At 36.9% G+C, this 16,644-nt stretch overlaps 2 protein-coding genes and 1 long non-coding RNA gene across 3 annotated transcripts in view; 2 read left to right on the forward strand and 1 right to left on the reverse strand.

Annotated features, from left to right (window-relative positions):
- LOC134804792 (myotubularin-related protein 9) overlaps positions 1-16,644 on the forward strand; it is a 312,849-nt gene that overhangs the window by 294,156 nt on the left and 2,049 nt on the right. The gene's annotated exons all lie outside the window — the stretch shown is intronic.
- On the reverse strand, positions 1,900-15,179 carry LOC134804661 (acid-sensing ion channel 2-like). Its single transcript, XM_063777774.1, has 11 exons — positions 15,039-15,179; positions 13,943-14,145; positions 13,616-13,761; positions 13,258-13,388; positions 13,013-13,097; positions 10,964-11,173; positions 8,805-8,895; positions 7,460-7,513; positions 7,270-7,366; positions 2,710-2,822; positions 1,900-2,040 (listed from the first exon to the last, which is right to left on the reverse strand). The coding sequence occupies exons 1-11, from the start codon at positions 15,161-15,163 to the stop codon at positions 1,952-1,954; spliced, it is 1,344 nt and encodes a 447-aa protein (XP_063633844.1). The 5' UTR covers positions 15,164-15,179; the 3' UTR covers positions 1,900-1,951.
- On the forward strand, positions 3,975-9,731 carry LOC134804662 (uncharacterized). The gene is made up of 4 exons (XR_010146173.1): positions 3,975-4,462; positions 6,829-6,957; positions 8,781-9,071; positions 9,508-9,731. It is a non-coding gene; the product is annotated as an uncharacterized LOC134804662 (long non-coding RNA).

Here is a 16,644-nt window from a genome sequence, read left to right on the forward strand (position 1 = left end):
GATGGCGGCTACGTATTTTGTCATAAAAGTGGAATCCAAAATAGTCGTCATTTTCGAAATCTGCGCCCCCTAAAACCTATAAAACGACATCCATGACGACTTTTATGACATAGTGCATGGCCGCCATCTTGGAATCCAAAATAGTCATCATTTTCGAAATCTGCGCCCCCTAAAACCTATAAAACGATATCCATGACGACTTTTATGACATAGTGCGTTGCCGCCATTTTTAAATTGAAAATGTTATCATTTTCGAAATCTGCGCCCCCCAAAACCTATAAAACGACATACATGACGACTTTTATGACATAGTGCATGGCCGCCATCTTGGAATCCAAAATGGTCATCATTTTCGAAATCTGCGCCCCCTAAAACCTATAAAACGACACCCATCTCGACTTTTATGACAAAGTGTTTTGCTACCATCTGCATGCAAGACATTTCTATTATTTTTACGTACAAAAATGGCCCCCTGTCAACTTTCAATCGAGATTTAATCGATAATTTATTCGATTAATATTCAGATTAATTCAATTTCAATCTATGTTAGGTCGACTAAGCTAATCGCGATTAAAATTTGAGAATTAACTTTTTTTATTCCATTAATTAGTCGAATAAACAGTTAATCGATTAATGCCCATCTCTGACCACGGCATTTTTACACTTTGAGAATATCTGAAAACAAATCAACACAAGGAGCCATTTTGCAAATCCAGTAACATACCAGTAACTTTGTTATTACTTTTGACAGCGCGTGTCATGTGTCAACACAGAGTCGACACAAAGTCGAAACATTGCAACTACTTTGTGACTGCAATATTTCTCAGCCTTAAACCATATTTATACATCATAATTAACACGTTTCGTAGTATGTAAAGCGTTATTTCTGTTATTTAAGTATAGTATACGCATCGAAGTACTAAAAATGCTTCAAATAATATAGTTATGAACACAGGCACTGAGAAGTAAACAATTTCATTTCCGGCTAAACTAAAACAATGTGGTGGCGCGTTGATTATATTACACTTAGTTTATCAAATCACTCGAGCAGTTTAATTCCCCATAATAATTTAAGTCCTATTGTAATATAAATGCAAACAATATATAATTACGTCTTGTAATCCGTTTTAGAGATGGCGTATTAATGTCACTTATTTTTATTTAAGTATTTTTCCATCTGACAGTTTCCATTTGACAGGAACAAAATGAACGAATGAACGAATGATTTTGGCATAAAGTAGTCGCAAACCCGAAACAATGTGTGCACACGGCGACCACACTTTATGTCACTTTGTGTCATGTGTCGACCCTTCCCCATTTCTGGTAACTGTGTCGACACGGCGACGACTCTGCGACTGGAATTGTGACCGAAACAGACGGTGTCGACACAAGATGTGTCAACACCGCGTCGTAACGGCGACTGGAAATGGTCGCGATCTGATGATGGACATAAGAGGAGTGCAGTTTTGTTTGAAATTGTTAGATTTGTCTCGGTGAGTACCTATCAGTTACCTGTTTAAAGAAAACTACAGTCAGTCAGCGATAGAAGCTTCTATCAAAAATGAATGTTTTCACAAAAAAACTAAGTATACATACTTATGCCTACATACGTTTATTGTGCCTACTAAAAAGTGTGTGTACACAAAGCTCCAAAAGTACTTACCCACTTTATGAATGAATCCATTTATAAAGAGGGTATGCCCTTTTGCAGCTGTGTGCTGTGTGTACATATATACGAAGGCCCGTAGCTATGAACTCTTAAACTAAATGAAGAAGATGGAAACGATTCTTATGGCTCCTGCTCGCGTGTAAACAACAAGAAACAGGCATGCACTTCGCTCTAGAAGTGAGTAAATTATAAATTTATAATTTATAACACACAAAAATACGAAGAAAAAGGCATGGTTCTCGGGGTATTTATTCAGATTTATAAATATATAAATAAATATTTTTATGGTTTTCGAATGATAAGGTAAAATACTTCCACCAAACTTAGTATAGAAGCTCCGAAAAACAGTCCAATGACACCTCCCACGGATACTGAAATGAATACAGAAGAATTATTTATTTATTTTACAAGGAGGCAAAGTTGTTGTTTAAAAACTACTCGTTCTACAATTATATATTAGCATGGGTATCAAAATAGTTACTTGAACAGGCTAAGATTCCAAAATTGAACCACGAGCGTAATCAGCGGTTCAAAGATTAGAATCTTGAGCGTTGCGAGCGTTTCAAGACACGAGGATTAAACAAACTTTGCTACCTAGTGAAACACAAAATTTAACACGGCTATTACCGAGTTACATATCTTAAAAATCCTATGAAATCAAAATAATGTATCTACAGAGATCGCTTTTAAGAAACAGTCTCAACTGACTTGATGACTTTTGAAGTAGGTAATTAAGTAAAAGTAACCATCAGTAACCAATACACAGAAACAATACAGTTTTATTTAGAGCCCCTATTTGACTCTGTGGCGTTCCATGGCAACAGTGGCAGTGCCCTTACAACAGTTTGTGTTGTAGCTTACTTGAGTCCATTACCAAATCAATACGAACTTTAAGGCATATTAAATTTATAATTATGTTACTATTTACATGAATTTCATCTGAATTCATTCTGAAATACATACAAGTAAGTACACGTGGCTTCCACACTCTGTGACTACAAAGCCTATGCAGAGCTTGGTCTGACTCAAGCCGCCCTCACCGACTAGATCCAGACTGGAGCGCACCAGGTGCCGCTCGTAGCGCAAGTGCGGCAGAGACGACATCCGGATGTTGACCTTCGTTCCCTCTTCCCTGTCCTCGCTCACCCATTTCCTAATCAGACGAAATACCTATTGTCAACGAATGAATCAATTTTAACTTAATATTTATAGACTTTGGTAAGATAAAATATATATGCTCAGGTGTTCAGTTGCGGTGCGTCACGTCTGGATAAAACCGGAGTAATCAATAAGAGTTAAAGCACCCATATAAAAATAAGGAGTGACTGCTTAATTACTAATTAACTACTACAGTTTTCTCTACTCTAAAAAGTTTGATTTTCCTTGTTGTTGTGTCTTATTGAATTTTAATTTTATATCCATATTATAAATACTCTAACTTAAGAAGAAACATTCTTACTAGTATATGTATAAACGAAATAGTTAATCAGCAGAATTTATGGTTGATCAGCAGGGAAAATCTTAGGTTGGCATAACGTTTGCATAATGTTTAACAAATCGTCAGTTTTTTTGATGACGGAGTTATAGTCACGAGACACGACCAGTCATCACTGTGATCAGCTAATCGCGTAGGTACGAATGTTATTATTTGGTTTTAGTAGCTATCATTGCATCAAGCCATAGAATCCCTAACCGCTAATCCCTACTAACGCTCTTGTCTGCCCTTCCTAGAGTATTTTTGCGAAGACGAAAGCCCAAAATGAATCATTAAAATGTGACGTTCTCAATTAAAAGATTGTCGTTTATTTATAAGATCCAATTCAGATTTTATCCTTATACTCATTGATTCTTATTCACAACCGACAATGTATCTATATAGTCTTTCAATTTGTAGCTGGCTCCGAGCGGCTAATCCTTTGTCTATTGTAAACCCGCTCGTGCTACCACCTGCATAAAAAATCGTTCAGTCACTTTAACCATGCTTTAACCGGTTATTGAATTACAACTCCTATGGCAATTGCAATAAGATTCAAAATGAACTAATGGAAAAATATTTTGCTTGATACCATATGGTATTTTCAGGGTCAGAAAAAGTGGGTTTGGAGCACGATCCAGAAATTAACCTGTATAGGTATAGAAAAAATATTGTCCTTTTAATAATAGATAACCCTTAGTGTAGGGCAAATGACCCATTTTTGCTTCCGACGTGTCGGAACCCGGTGTTGCTCGAAGCATTTTTGACATGTAGGTATGTATCTGGTGAAAAAGGGAAAAAGATAATATTTGACTGTTATGCAACATTTGTCAAAATAAAACTCCTGTCAAACGTGTAAAATGAGCGAAATAATCAAAATATTTGGTAACTTTGTCAAAATGATTAAACGAGATACTATTTTCCTGGTGTAGCAGCAGTAGGGATACAACGAGGAAAAAGCTATACGGGCAGCGACCTCGTATGGCAGATGCGCGGCTCCTTGCTGGGGCCATTCCAACATGGTGCCTTCGCCTTGCCGGCATCAACCGTCGCCAACTTCTTGCACTCCGTACCCTTATACAAAATTAAACTTGGGTACCACAATTACAATCTCACGGTAGGATGGAGGAAATGAAAAGCTGGTTTTTCGGATTCGAGTACCTGGATTACTTCTGGGCGATTCTATTATCGTTTATAATGGAAAGAATCTGCTGCTTGCAAGAACAATTTACCAGAGACTATATAGTGCTCCCAGACCCACCGACAAATGACGACGACTCATATCATTCAATAAACTTAGAAGAATTCTCAGATAGAGAGTAAGTGCCCAACTAGCAAAATAGTCGTATAAGAATTGATTTACTCAGCCTGTAATCGTATAACAGCCGAGTTACGGTTGTTGAAGCACCAATATATCGTATAATAGCGGTTAACTCGACTATTTAGCAATTTTCGCTAATTAGTGCTATAATCATGTCGTATAAACGTTTATAGCACTATCTTTTAGCACTTTTATTCCACCTTTTAATAAATGCTGAGTTAGCGCTACTAAATCACTTTTATTCAGCATAATTGTTCTATTAAAATCATATAACAGCTATAGATTAGCTAATTGTCTGAATAAGGCGCTTTAATACAACTGTTACTTAACTCTCTTCTCTGTTGCTATAAAAGCCTATTAAAAGCAATCAAATAACCATTTGGAAACAATGCTGCTGTAACAGCGCGCTTATATCATAAATCGGGTAATGGAGTTCAAACCGCTGTTATAGGAGCTGAAGTGTATTTACAGGTTTTATTCAAAATGTATTCAGCTTAGAGTACTTTTAAAGAGTTTTGAACTACATTAACATCACAAGTCAGCCATGTTGACGTTTCAATATAGTCCGGTGGCCAACTGCATGAAACCCTACCTGACAAAAAAATAGAATAATCCTACTCTGTAGGGGTAGCTGACTTTTAGTAGCATCAACTGTTCTTGGTCGGCCGCGGCTTAATTTGGAAAATTTTGCGCTAATGGCAAAATTGTGGCACAAAAATTCATAAAAAAAAAACCCATCGTATAATAGAATGAAACTTGCATGGTAGGATAGCTGCCTTTGAGGACAGCAAAACAAAACTGGTCAGCTACATCCTGTGTTGGCAGGTTCTTGTGTCCGACCGAATTTGTGGTACCACGTGACAGCTACAATTTACCTCATCGAAAAATAGAATCAAAACAACTGATTGTAATACCTACATTAAATTTGTTGACATATGTCTTGGTCGGCCTCACCTTAGCCTGACAGCGTTTTCAGTCCGTCCGCATTAAAAAAAAAGTCAATGGCAGCTATCCTACCATACAAGTGACATTCTATTTTTCGATGAGGTAAATTGTAGCTCACTTGGTACCACAAATTCGGTCGGACACAGGAACCTGCCAACACAGGATGCAGCTGACCACTTTTGTTTTTTTTGATGAATATTTGTACCACTTTTTTGCCATTTGCGCAAAATTTGCCAAGTTAAGCCACGGCCGACCAAGAGCAGTTGAAGCTGCTAAAAGTCAGCTACCCCTACAGAGTAGGATTTTTCAATTTTTTTATCAGGTAGGGTTTCATGCAGTCGGCCATCGGACTATAAATCCATAAACATGGCGACATCATGTGCTATAAGTGTAGCAGTAAACGCAGTTACTCGACTTATAGTCGAATTAATGAGATATAACAGAAACTAGATCGTGTAAGCAAATTTTTACTTATTTTTATTAATATTTTTTATTGATATTTAAGAAAATAGGCGGCCCATGAATATATATGAACCAGTGCCTTTGGTTTTATCAATAAAGTATTTTTCGCGCTGGGTTTTACTGTATTACGTGTACTTACAGACAGTAAAAACTTATGTACACAATCACGGTAAAAATAAATGTCATGGATGACAGCAGTAAAAAATACTTAAGTACCTTTTTGTTTTATTAGACACGCGAAGACGATTAGGCCTCAAACTTAATCAAATAATTGAAATATAATCGCTTACCTGAGATCGTTTTTAGCACATATTAGTTGAATAAAAGCATTTACTGCACTCTTACACATTTAAAATGCCGAGTAAAAGCAATCCGGCTACCTTTACGAAACATTTTTGCTGAGAAAAAGCAGTGCGGCTGCTTTTATAGAACACTTTTACTGAGTAATAGTAAATTGCTAATGTTTATAGAACAAATAGTCGAGTAAAAGCACTATCGTTGCTATTAAACCACTAGAAGTGCTTTTATCCACTTTTACTCAACTCTTACAGCATCGATTTGCTTCTTATACAGCGCTTACTCGATTTTTATAACACTTTTAGTCTGTATAAGTGCGCCTTTTCGCGTTGAGTAAACGCTTACAGGACTTTTACTCGACTGTTTTTACACCGTTTATAGCACCAAAAAGCGAAAATAAAAACGTGCTCTCAACTTTTATAGCACAATAGTTAATTTACTTAGGTATAATTTTAAATTAATAATTAGAGGCGCAAATTCATGGATTGTTTTTGTTAAGGCCTCAGATTCCTCTGAACATTTGAACATTATGTATTCGATGAAGCGAATCGATGAGAAATTATCGACAAATCGAAAGTATTGAAACTTGGATTTACTTCCAGTTTACAACTTGTTGGTACCTACAGGAAAAAGTTGATCAGACATCTCGTTTTGTTGCAGTGGTTCACTGAAGCTAAGTTTTCTGCGGCTGTGCCAGTTATCACAGGTGACCATATTCCTGACACTCGTCTACTTCTTCAACATTTGCTTCTGGTTTGTACTGACGAAGAAGGCTTTGCCCAAGTACAGGTTTAAAATATCAATTTCCTTATGAAATCTAGAATTCATACATACATACATCAAGGTTACAAGATATAGATTTTCTTTATTTAGCATATTTTCGATCTGATATCTATCTTCTCGTTTACTTATATTTGGCGGGTTACGTCAGGTTATTAGGTTATTTTTAGTCATAGTAAAACATTCAGACAGGGGTGTAATATTTGCAAGAGTTTTTAGACATAGGGCACATGTCTTCCTTGAAGAACTTTCTCACTGTCTGGTGCCTAAATAGATAAATTCAAAATAATACCTTAGTAATCTTGTATTTAGTTTCCTTACTTGGATATATGTATTGTGGTCAGCTCACTCTCGCTGCAGGACGGCAAGCACGGGGCGTCGTTTTTTTTCTGATGGATGCCTAACTTGTTCTTGTTTGCTTGTTCCATGGAAAAATATTTCTTTTATATAATTGTATTTTTTTTCGTAAGTCCTCAATCAGGCAAATAAGTAGGTAATCCTAAATTCTTACCATCATAGGTCACCAAACAATTGAGCCCAGTATAATTGCAATATTTCTGTTTGTCTGAAAAGAGATTAGTAAAACATACTTCATTAATGTACCTAATTAAGGTAATTGTTACATTATTGACAGACTACAAGAAACAACTGACAGAGTCAGAATTTAGCATTTCTATTTTAAGGGTCTAGCAGGCTAAGCGAACAAGAAGTGCCCCCAACGACGGATTTGGTCATTCTTTCAGGTGGTGTACTGGCAGGTCCTAAGAACACTCTATGCTTAATATCAGTCCTCGATCTTCTTTTGTTTTCGAGTTATACAGGATAATGTAAAATAATCAGTGTATCATTGAAAGTGTCATATTTTGTAAACTGTTCAAGTTAGATTAACCAAACAAAATTATATTTAACAACAATAAAATAGACTAAATAATGCATCTTGTCCTTATATTTCATTATAAAAAAAACTTTTTATTTTTCTTCTCATTTGTTTTACTTTCCGCGGAGGTACACCTACAAAAAAATATGCATGAGTAGCCACTAATATCCACTACATACACATAAAAATATTTGCAGAAATCTTCGTGCGTCATGTCAAAAAAAAACATTATCGAACAAGTAGTTACTAGCATATATAAATAAAGTACCAGTGCAGTGTGAAGATAAGTTAGTATGTAGGTATACACTCTCTTCAAATAAACCTAATATCTGGGAAACCGACCTTTACTCGGAAAACATAAAAAACTCAAAAATGCGCGCTTTCCCAGAGATAAGACCTAGCTAAATCAATTTATCGCCCCCGAAAACCCCCATATAGCAAATTTCATCGAAATCGTTAGAGCCGTTTCCGAGACCTTGTTCGATAATGTTTTTTTAGACATGACGCACGAAGATTTATGCAAATATTTTTATATGTGTATGTAGTGGATATTAGTGGCTACTCATGCATATTTTTTTTGTAGGTGTACCTCCGCGGAAAGTAAAAAAAATGAGAAGAAAAATAAAATGTTTTTTTTATAATGAAATATAAGGACACGATGCAGGTTAAAAATACCTATGCATTATGTAGTATATTTTATTGTTGTTAAATATAATTTTGTTTGGTCTCACTTGAACAGTTTACAAAATATTACACTTTCAATGATACGCTGATTATTTTACATTATCCTGAATAACTCTAAAACAAAAGAAGATCGAGGACTGATATTAAGCATAGAGTGTTCTTAGGACCTGCCAGTACACTGCACCTGAAAGAAGGACCAAATCGTCGTTGGGGGCACTTCTTGTTCGCTTAGCCTGATAGACCCTTTGTATACATATATGGTTCTCTTTAGTAGCGTACAGTGCACAGTGCTCACAAGCAAGGTCGCGCGCCGGGTGCACGCAGCCGCAGTGCCGGAAGGAGTCTTGGGTGCTCTCAGCCAGCTTGCACGCTCCGTAAGAGTATACCTAAAAACTCGAAACACTTACTTTATATAGTACATTTACTTTTTAATAGTAATATGAAAACTTTGTAATCAGACAAAACAATAAAGAAAGAACAAGGCGTACCTACAATTTTTACGGCTATCGAGTACCTACGTACTTTCTTCTTCGTCAACTTAATGATTCACACTAGGTATTAGGTCATTACCTATGAATTTGGCGTTTTGTCCGGAGAATTTCAACGAAACACGAATTTCCATACAATTAATTTTGCGGATATTTTTTTGATGGCTAAATCAAACCAAACAAAATTTTTCCAGTAATTTTTGACACCTTTAAGGTATGTTTTCAATATCTCCATTTCTTGAAAATTGGTACCATTAGAAAAATATAAGTAATTTTAATACTCGAACCGACAGCACATGAAAAGACCTATTTTCAAGGCTTAATTCTGAACACTTAACAATAAAAAATAACAATTAATTGTATGTAAAATCGTTGTTTATTGAGTGCACTGTAGTTTTATTGTAATTGTGTATGTACTTTTGTAAAAAAAAAAAAACTAGGATCAGACTTATATCTATGAACAAAAACGCCAATTTCATAGGTAAGGACCTAATATATAATTATGTATAGTATCTATGTAGGTTTATTTGTATTAAGTATATGTGTAAGTTTATCAACATACTTAAAATTCATATATGTATAGTTTTGGTTACAAATTCATTTACTTTAAAGACACTGCACCTACTTAATCTTTCTGGTTTGACCCATTGGTTGACTGGTAGAGAATGCCTTAAGGCATTAAGTCCGCCATTTGTACTTTCATGTATTGTGCAATAAAGATTAAAATAAATAAATAAATAAATACGTTCAATAAATGAAAATTATTTCAAATATGGTAGTAGGCACATCCAATTCAGTGAGATATTTTTGCTTGTGATTATGAAATCTTCAAGTATTAAAAAAAATTAAATGTGTGAAACAACGATTTATTTACACAATATCATTTAAAAACAAATTTATCACGAGAAGAAGAAGACCAGTGGATTATATGGAATTGGGGCGCAGTGGTACAAAGGAAATTCTTGCTTACATATCAAGTTTTTTTTTTTCGTAAAAAGTTAGGAAGTTGGAAGCAAAAATGTTTCAAAATTTGGCGCAAAGTTCATAAAACTTAACATACATCAATCAATGCAACAGCCCTTTCGTTTACATATACTTACGTTGATCCATCTGTGGATAATTCTCAACTTTTTTTTAAACGCATCTTATTTCCTTACTATGTACCTACCTACTATTTTTGCTAAGTATTTGATAGGTACGCGTTAGGCTTAAATATAAACTAAACCTAGGCTTAAATGTAAAAAAAAAATTGAAATTATTTCCCAGTATAATTTCAATAATCCCGTATGTCATAAGTATATTAATGATCATACTGCACAAGGTTTCCCATGGGACCGATTAGAAAATAGTGAAATAATGTACCCCTGGGGCTGGGCCTATAAGTACTTACGTTTCGACTACTTCGGGCCCTCAAGGTGTTCGCGATTTTGTGTTTAGTCCCATGGTGAAACCAGTTCACGACTCCAAAATACGTGTCAAATTCACAGAACATATTAGCGTGGCGTGAGTGTTGTTATTTAAATAAGGAGGGGATTGAACGGCGACATTGTTTCCGATACTAACTGCGCGCGATCGCCCTTCCAGCCATATAGAACGTTTTCACAGTAAAGTGCCATAATAAATTTACTAGTTATTAAAATCAATGTATAGGTAAATGCCAATGACGTAGCAAATGTGAAAAGGTTTTACAGTGGGTCCGGAATCAAGTTGTTCGATAGGACGTCCGCGTCCGCGTCCCGGACCCGCAAAGTACATTCAACTGCTAAAGTGCATACCCACTGTATGAACGAATTCCATTGATAAAGTGTTCATCGTACAATACGACGTTTACATCAGTGTCGTGCACGCGCGCCGCATATCTACGCACGGACCGGACCGGAACCGTGCTACCTATACGTACCCAACCCATCTTGTGTTTATTGGCCTTAAGAAGCTAAGAAAGTTTACGAGTAAATTAGACACTTGCGGGGTAAGTGTAGAGCGCCGTCGCTGGCACCTCCTCCAGATAGCGGCAGCCGCGCACGAGTAGCTCCTCCAACTTTAGCAAAGGGTCGTTCGCCATCTCCACCAGCGAGAAAAGGAACTCGACCCAGTTCTCTTCTCGAGTTTTCACTTCAAACTTGAACTTGTTATCCAAATTATTTGTTGACAACTCTTCCGGACTGTGAACGGATATCTGTCGAAAAATGTTGCGGCTTTTACATATTACTTATACCAAAAAGAATAGATACTATAGAGGGGTCCTGTCATTGTAAATTTTGTAGTCACTGTAAATTTACTGCCATCTATCGACACACGACTAAAACTCAAAATGAAAACGTATGAAGTTATCAAAAAATGTGTATATATGGATAAATGATTTTATTATTTTTATATCATTTTGATCCATGTTCATTCACTGGTATCTATGTGTTAAAATTGTTAAATATGAAACGGTGTCGTCACGCCATCTAGCCGAGGATAGGCTAAAGGTGTGCGCGGCATCTATTCGAGAATGACTTTTACTTGAATTCCGAGGCACGTTTTTTCCTTAGACTTTATTCGTCTTATGCGAAGTTACATATGTCTTTGCTTATACATAAATATATTTAACTACCAACGCTCGTTAATGTTTATGTGTATACCATTTTCTCCCTGAGTTTCTCATTAACCTTTTAAAAAGCCGAATAAGTTAAAAGTTCGTTATTTTAACCTAGGTATAATAAGGTCGTACCTGCACAAAACTTTGAATAATATATTTTAAACTCTAAATAACAATTATATTGAGTTCTATATCCTACAGACTTTGAAGTTTAATTAGCTCACTTCATAGTTGAAGTGAGCTAATTTTATTTTAATTATCCACGCCCATGTTAGAAAATACGACAGTAAAATAAAAGTACTAGGTAAGTAGGTTGGTACTAAGTATATGCCTAGTCTGGTCGATGTAACTATTACTTATTTGTCATTATCATTGTTTACATTAATTAAATAGTTTCATTACACACTCAGAACTTCAACGTAAATCAGTTTTTAATTTCTCGTGCCCCAGTTTCACTGTCCGATTGACCTGAATAATTTGAAATACCAGTGCGGCGCCGTTGTTGATTATATTGACAATACACAAATATTGCACATGACGCGCATTTGCAATATTATTTTGCATAATTATTTGTCAATGTCTGTGGACATATTTCCCTCGCAATAAACATACGTATTAAACTAGTGTGAGAGTTGTATCCTAAGCCTAATATCATGTTTGGTAGGTATATTCTTTAGTTAAACATGAATACGCCTTACAAATTGGGATCATAAAATTGGCTATGCGTTAAGTGTCTTATTTAAATGACATAGGAATGCTTAATCAAGCATTCTTATGTCATCCGAATCCAAGGTCAAGTACTTATATTCACTTTTCCTTGGATTCGGCCTTTTTAGGGTTCCATACCCAAAGGGTAAAAACGGGACCCTATTACTAAGACTCCGCTGTCCGTCCGTCCGTCCGTCCGTCCGTCTGTCACCAGGCTGTATCTCATGAACCGTGATAGCTAGGCAGTTGAAATTTTCACAGATGATGTATTTCTGTTGCCGCTATAACAACAAATACTAAAAAGTACGGAACCCTCGGTGGGCGAGTCCGACTCGCACTTGTCCGGTTATTTACCTTTCCCTAATTCTTCCGAGTTAAGTTTAGATAACTTGCTTTTTTTGCAACATGTTCAGTTTGCTACGGGTGCTACGCCGTAGCCCGTAGCATTATTCTTCCCTTATGTATTAATTATAAAGTTTTTGTAAAATTGTGGTTCGTTAGCGCACGCAGCATACCGGGTGTAACTATTTACGTGATACAAAATATACGCGACTGTAACCCATTAATAGGATCAACTTATGTTATGAGAGCAAACCTGAAATCGCCAAAAGAAATCGGTGTCCCATGCTAAAGTTCAATTCGACATGATGCACGATGTAGGTAAGGTCCTTTTTTCACATAAATTTACAGGTACTATGCAGTTCTGCTAACTACATATTGACTTACAGCAGTATCGTGATGAACACGAAAGGATAATAGACCTGGTCCAGTAGATCTATTTACTGTCATAAGTGGTTCGTGCGTAGAATTTCTGCAAATCAAAAAAAAAATTGATTAGGTACCTTGTGTTAAGTGTGTAACGTGATTAAGTATCTCAAAAAACATGTTACTAAAGTGTTTATCTGCGTATTAAGCGTATCTAATATAAGCAATCTTATCAGTTATCAGGTAGATAGGGTGGAACCACGCACCTGTGCTGGAGCGTGTTGAAGGAGTAGCAGGGCCCGTGCTCGGCGTCGACGGCGCGGAAGCGCGCGCAGCACGGGAACGCGACGCCGTTCAACTCGCACGCGCTCAAGAGCTCCGAGCAGCTCTTGTAGATCTAATAGTGCGCCCACACTAAGCAAACGAACAGCCGACGAACGCCAAACGAGATTAAACTTTTAGGTTACAATAAACCCTCGTTTGGAGTTCGTTGGCTCGCAATATTATGTGAATTTAATCAGTGTTCCTAATTAAACTAGTAGATCATAACATAATTTAATAGAATTAGTTTTACGTGACCCCACTGATGTGCAAGGTAGAATGTTATTATAATGGAATAGTTACGTAATCAATTATCTCCCTCCAGGGCAGGTCGCACGGCACCGTGGAGCCGCAAGGTACGCAGACTTCCTTTGTACAGGACCCCATTCCGTTCAACAAGTTCGTCAAATAGCGGCGATAGTTGTACGATAAATTTTTTATCAGGGGACCTTGAAAAGAAAAGTAATATATAGTGAGCTCAAGAACAATTAAATCTAAAATTTGAAAATGCCTAATAATTTCTGCAAGTGTCTCAGTGCATTGAAGAAACAACCTCAATTACTAACAAATTAAATAGTTATATATAAGTATATTTAGGCGTACCTAAGTAGTTTGTAAACTAGGGCTTACCAAACTGAGCGCTATCCGTGAACTGCCTTTGAGCCGTCGCGGCATAAAACTTCTCACACACGGTGACAGCTGGGAAGGTAGTCGTCCAGAGAAGGTATCGCGTTTCGGGGTTGTAGGTGAGCGCGGCGCTGTCGCGCGCCGCCGGCGTCAGCAGCACGGCCATGCAGCCCGCCGACGCGGCCAACACCGTCGCCCATAACCATCTACCAATGCCATTTCTCAAACTTAAGGTTTTATTACCTGAGTACTTAGGTATATTTTGAATAAATACTTCAAGGCCCGTTATCAAAATGACCTGATTTGATTGTATACTGTTGGTTTTGAAGTGGCACGATTTTTTTAACATTGAATAAACTTGAGGTCTTGCATTTCTCTTGTTTAGGCCCGCGACTTTGTCTGTGTACTCGAATTATCTCCATACCTCATCTTTTTTCGGTTCAGCAGTTTAAGCGTCGAGAAACCAAAGACAGACAGACAAAGTTACTTTCGTTTTATAATATCAGAAGGATTTATTATAATCTAATATTATAATTCAGAGACGGTTAAAACCGATACCGAGCTGTGGGTAAGAATATCTTATGGCTCCTCTACACGATGGGCCAACGCCGGCCACTCCAAGGGACGCATTTATGCGTTAGAGGGAGCAAGTGATATTGCTATCTCATTCTACCGCATTGCTGCGTCCCTTGGAGTGGCCGGCGTTGGCACATCGTGTAGAGGAGCCATTAGACCAGAGTTGTCAGAAAGACACAAAAAAAACCTTCACTCATCAACGTCCATTTAACTCGCTCACCGAGGGTTCCCAACAAACTTTCAATTATGTATCTCATTTCAATTGCTACTTCTCAAACACAAAATATTTTTTACCAGAAGTATACCAACATTACCAACTAAGTGAACTTCCACCGCCGCCATCTTTCGACAAATCGACTCACTAACTTAACTGACCGAATGCATGTAGGTAGCGTAAGTAGGTCCCGAGATATTTACGACGGTCGACGTGACAGACAGACAGGTGTACAGAGTCGCACCATAAGGGTTCCTGTTTACCATTTTGTTACGGAACACTAAAACGTATCGACTATGCTATACTTACTTGACCAGAATATTTTTGCTCCTCACTACATGTTTGAAGCCATTAATATTACTGTTCCTCGCAAAAAACCAAAGCCTCTGTTGAAGCTCCGCCCTAGTCCTTATACAATAATTATTAAACTTCATCGTTTCCAATAATGCAGCACTGCCATGCAGTGTCGGTGACGCGGCTCAACACTGGGAAAGAGTAATTTCACTGTTGCTATACCTAGGCATTTAGGTAGGTACTCGATAGGTTTAATTTTACTAAGTGACAGCAAATATGAATAAAATATACGTAATATTAATGTGTTAGTGAACATTTAAAGTAATTGCATGTGACACTAAATGCAACAGTTTGACGGTTGGATGTAGCGTCGGAGAAAAATGTTGATAAGTCGTCTACATAGGTAGTTATTATTAGTTCATTACGGTATATTTATAAGATTATACCAATATTTTGGATAGGTACCCAATATACCAATAAGAGTAACGGAATCGCTCTTGTTGTAGGTGTACCGTTTAACTGAGGCGGTTGGTAAGACGTTATTATGGTTAACTACGGACTGGCTGACTGCATGATGGTCCTGGGTTCGAATCCCAGTAAGGGCATTTATTTGTGTGATGAACACTAACATTTGTTCCTGAGTCATGGGTGTTTTCTATGTATATAAGTATGTATTTATCTATATAAGTAGGTATATCGTCGCCTAGCACCCATAGTACAAGCTTTGCTTAGTTTGGGGCTAGGTTGATCTGTGTAAGATGTCCCCTAATATTTATTTATTTATTTATATTAAGTAAGTACCCACTAATATATTCACTAGTTTTACTTTCAATACTCAGCTAGCTTGAGTTGTAGGTACCTACGAGAAAATCACCGCGCATTTACCAAATGGGTCTATAAAATGAAAATTAGTTATTTAAAAATTTTATTTGTAATATGTTATTTTATATGATTAAATACCTAAATATATTATTCAACTTGCTAATATAATTAAATTTACAACATTGTCATATTTATTTTTCACCAATCGGACCAGCTCGTATTGATGGCAAGGGAGTTAATTTTATACTAGCTAACATAAGCATATAAGGCTTTTACATTTTCTACTGGCACCTGTACCTATATACTTTTTTATGGGCAAAATTCGTTTTTCGTTTATGGCGGGTAAGCACAGTTGAGTGATTTTGCTTTGAAAAGATAACATACAGACGGAAGGAAGGACATACAGTAATCAGTATCAAACGGCGCGCTCATTCTTTCTTCCGTGATCAAACAGAACAAGAAGTCATTTCGCATTTATAAAATATCTGCGGCGAAGTTGCATCAACAATAGGTATTTACCGTAATGGCAGACCATAAATATCGCGCCGACAGAAAGAGTCTCCATAGAGAACTGTCAATTTACTAGGTACATCCTTCCATAGATACATTTACCGTAAATTAACTAAAGCATAACTTAAAAATTAACTGAACTTTGGCACAGTATAAGAACAGTAGTGAATCTTCATAGAAATGTGCCGCTGCCGGCTTGAATGTGTGCGTGCGCGCCGAGCGCCGTGTACGCACGCGCTGCCACGCACACATTAGCATAATATACGGGGGAATACGGTGGCGGCAGTGT

The sequence above is a fragment of the Cydia splendana genome, chromosome Z, assembly GCF_910591565.1.
Source record: "Cydia splendana chromosome Z, ilCydSple1.2, whole genome shotgun sequence".
NCBI lineage: Eukaryota > Metazoa > Arthropoda > Insecta > Lepidoptera > Tortricidae > Cydia > Cydia splendana.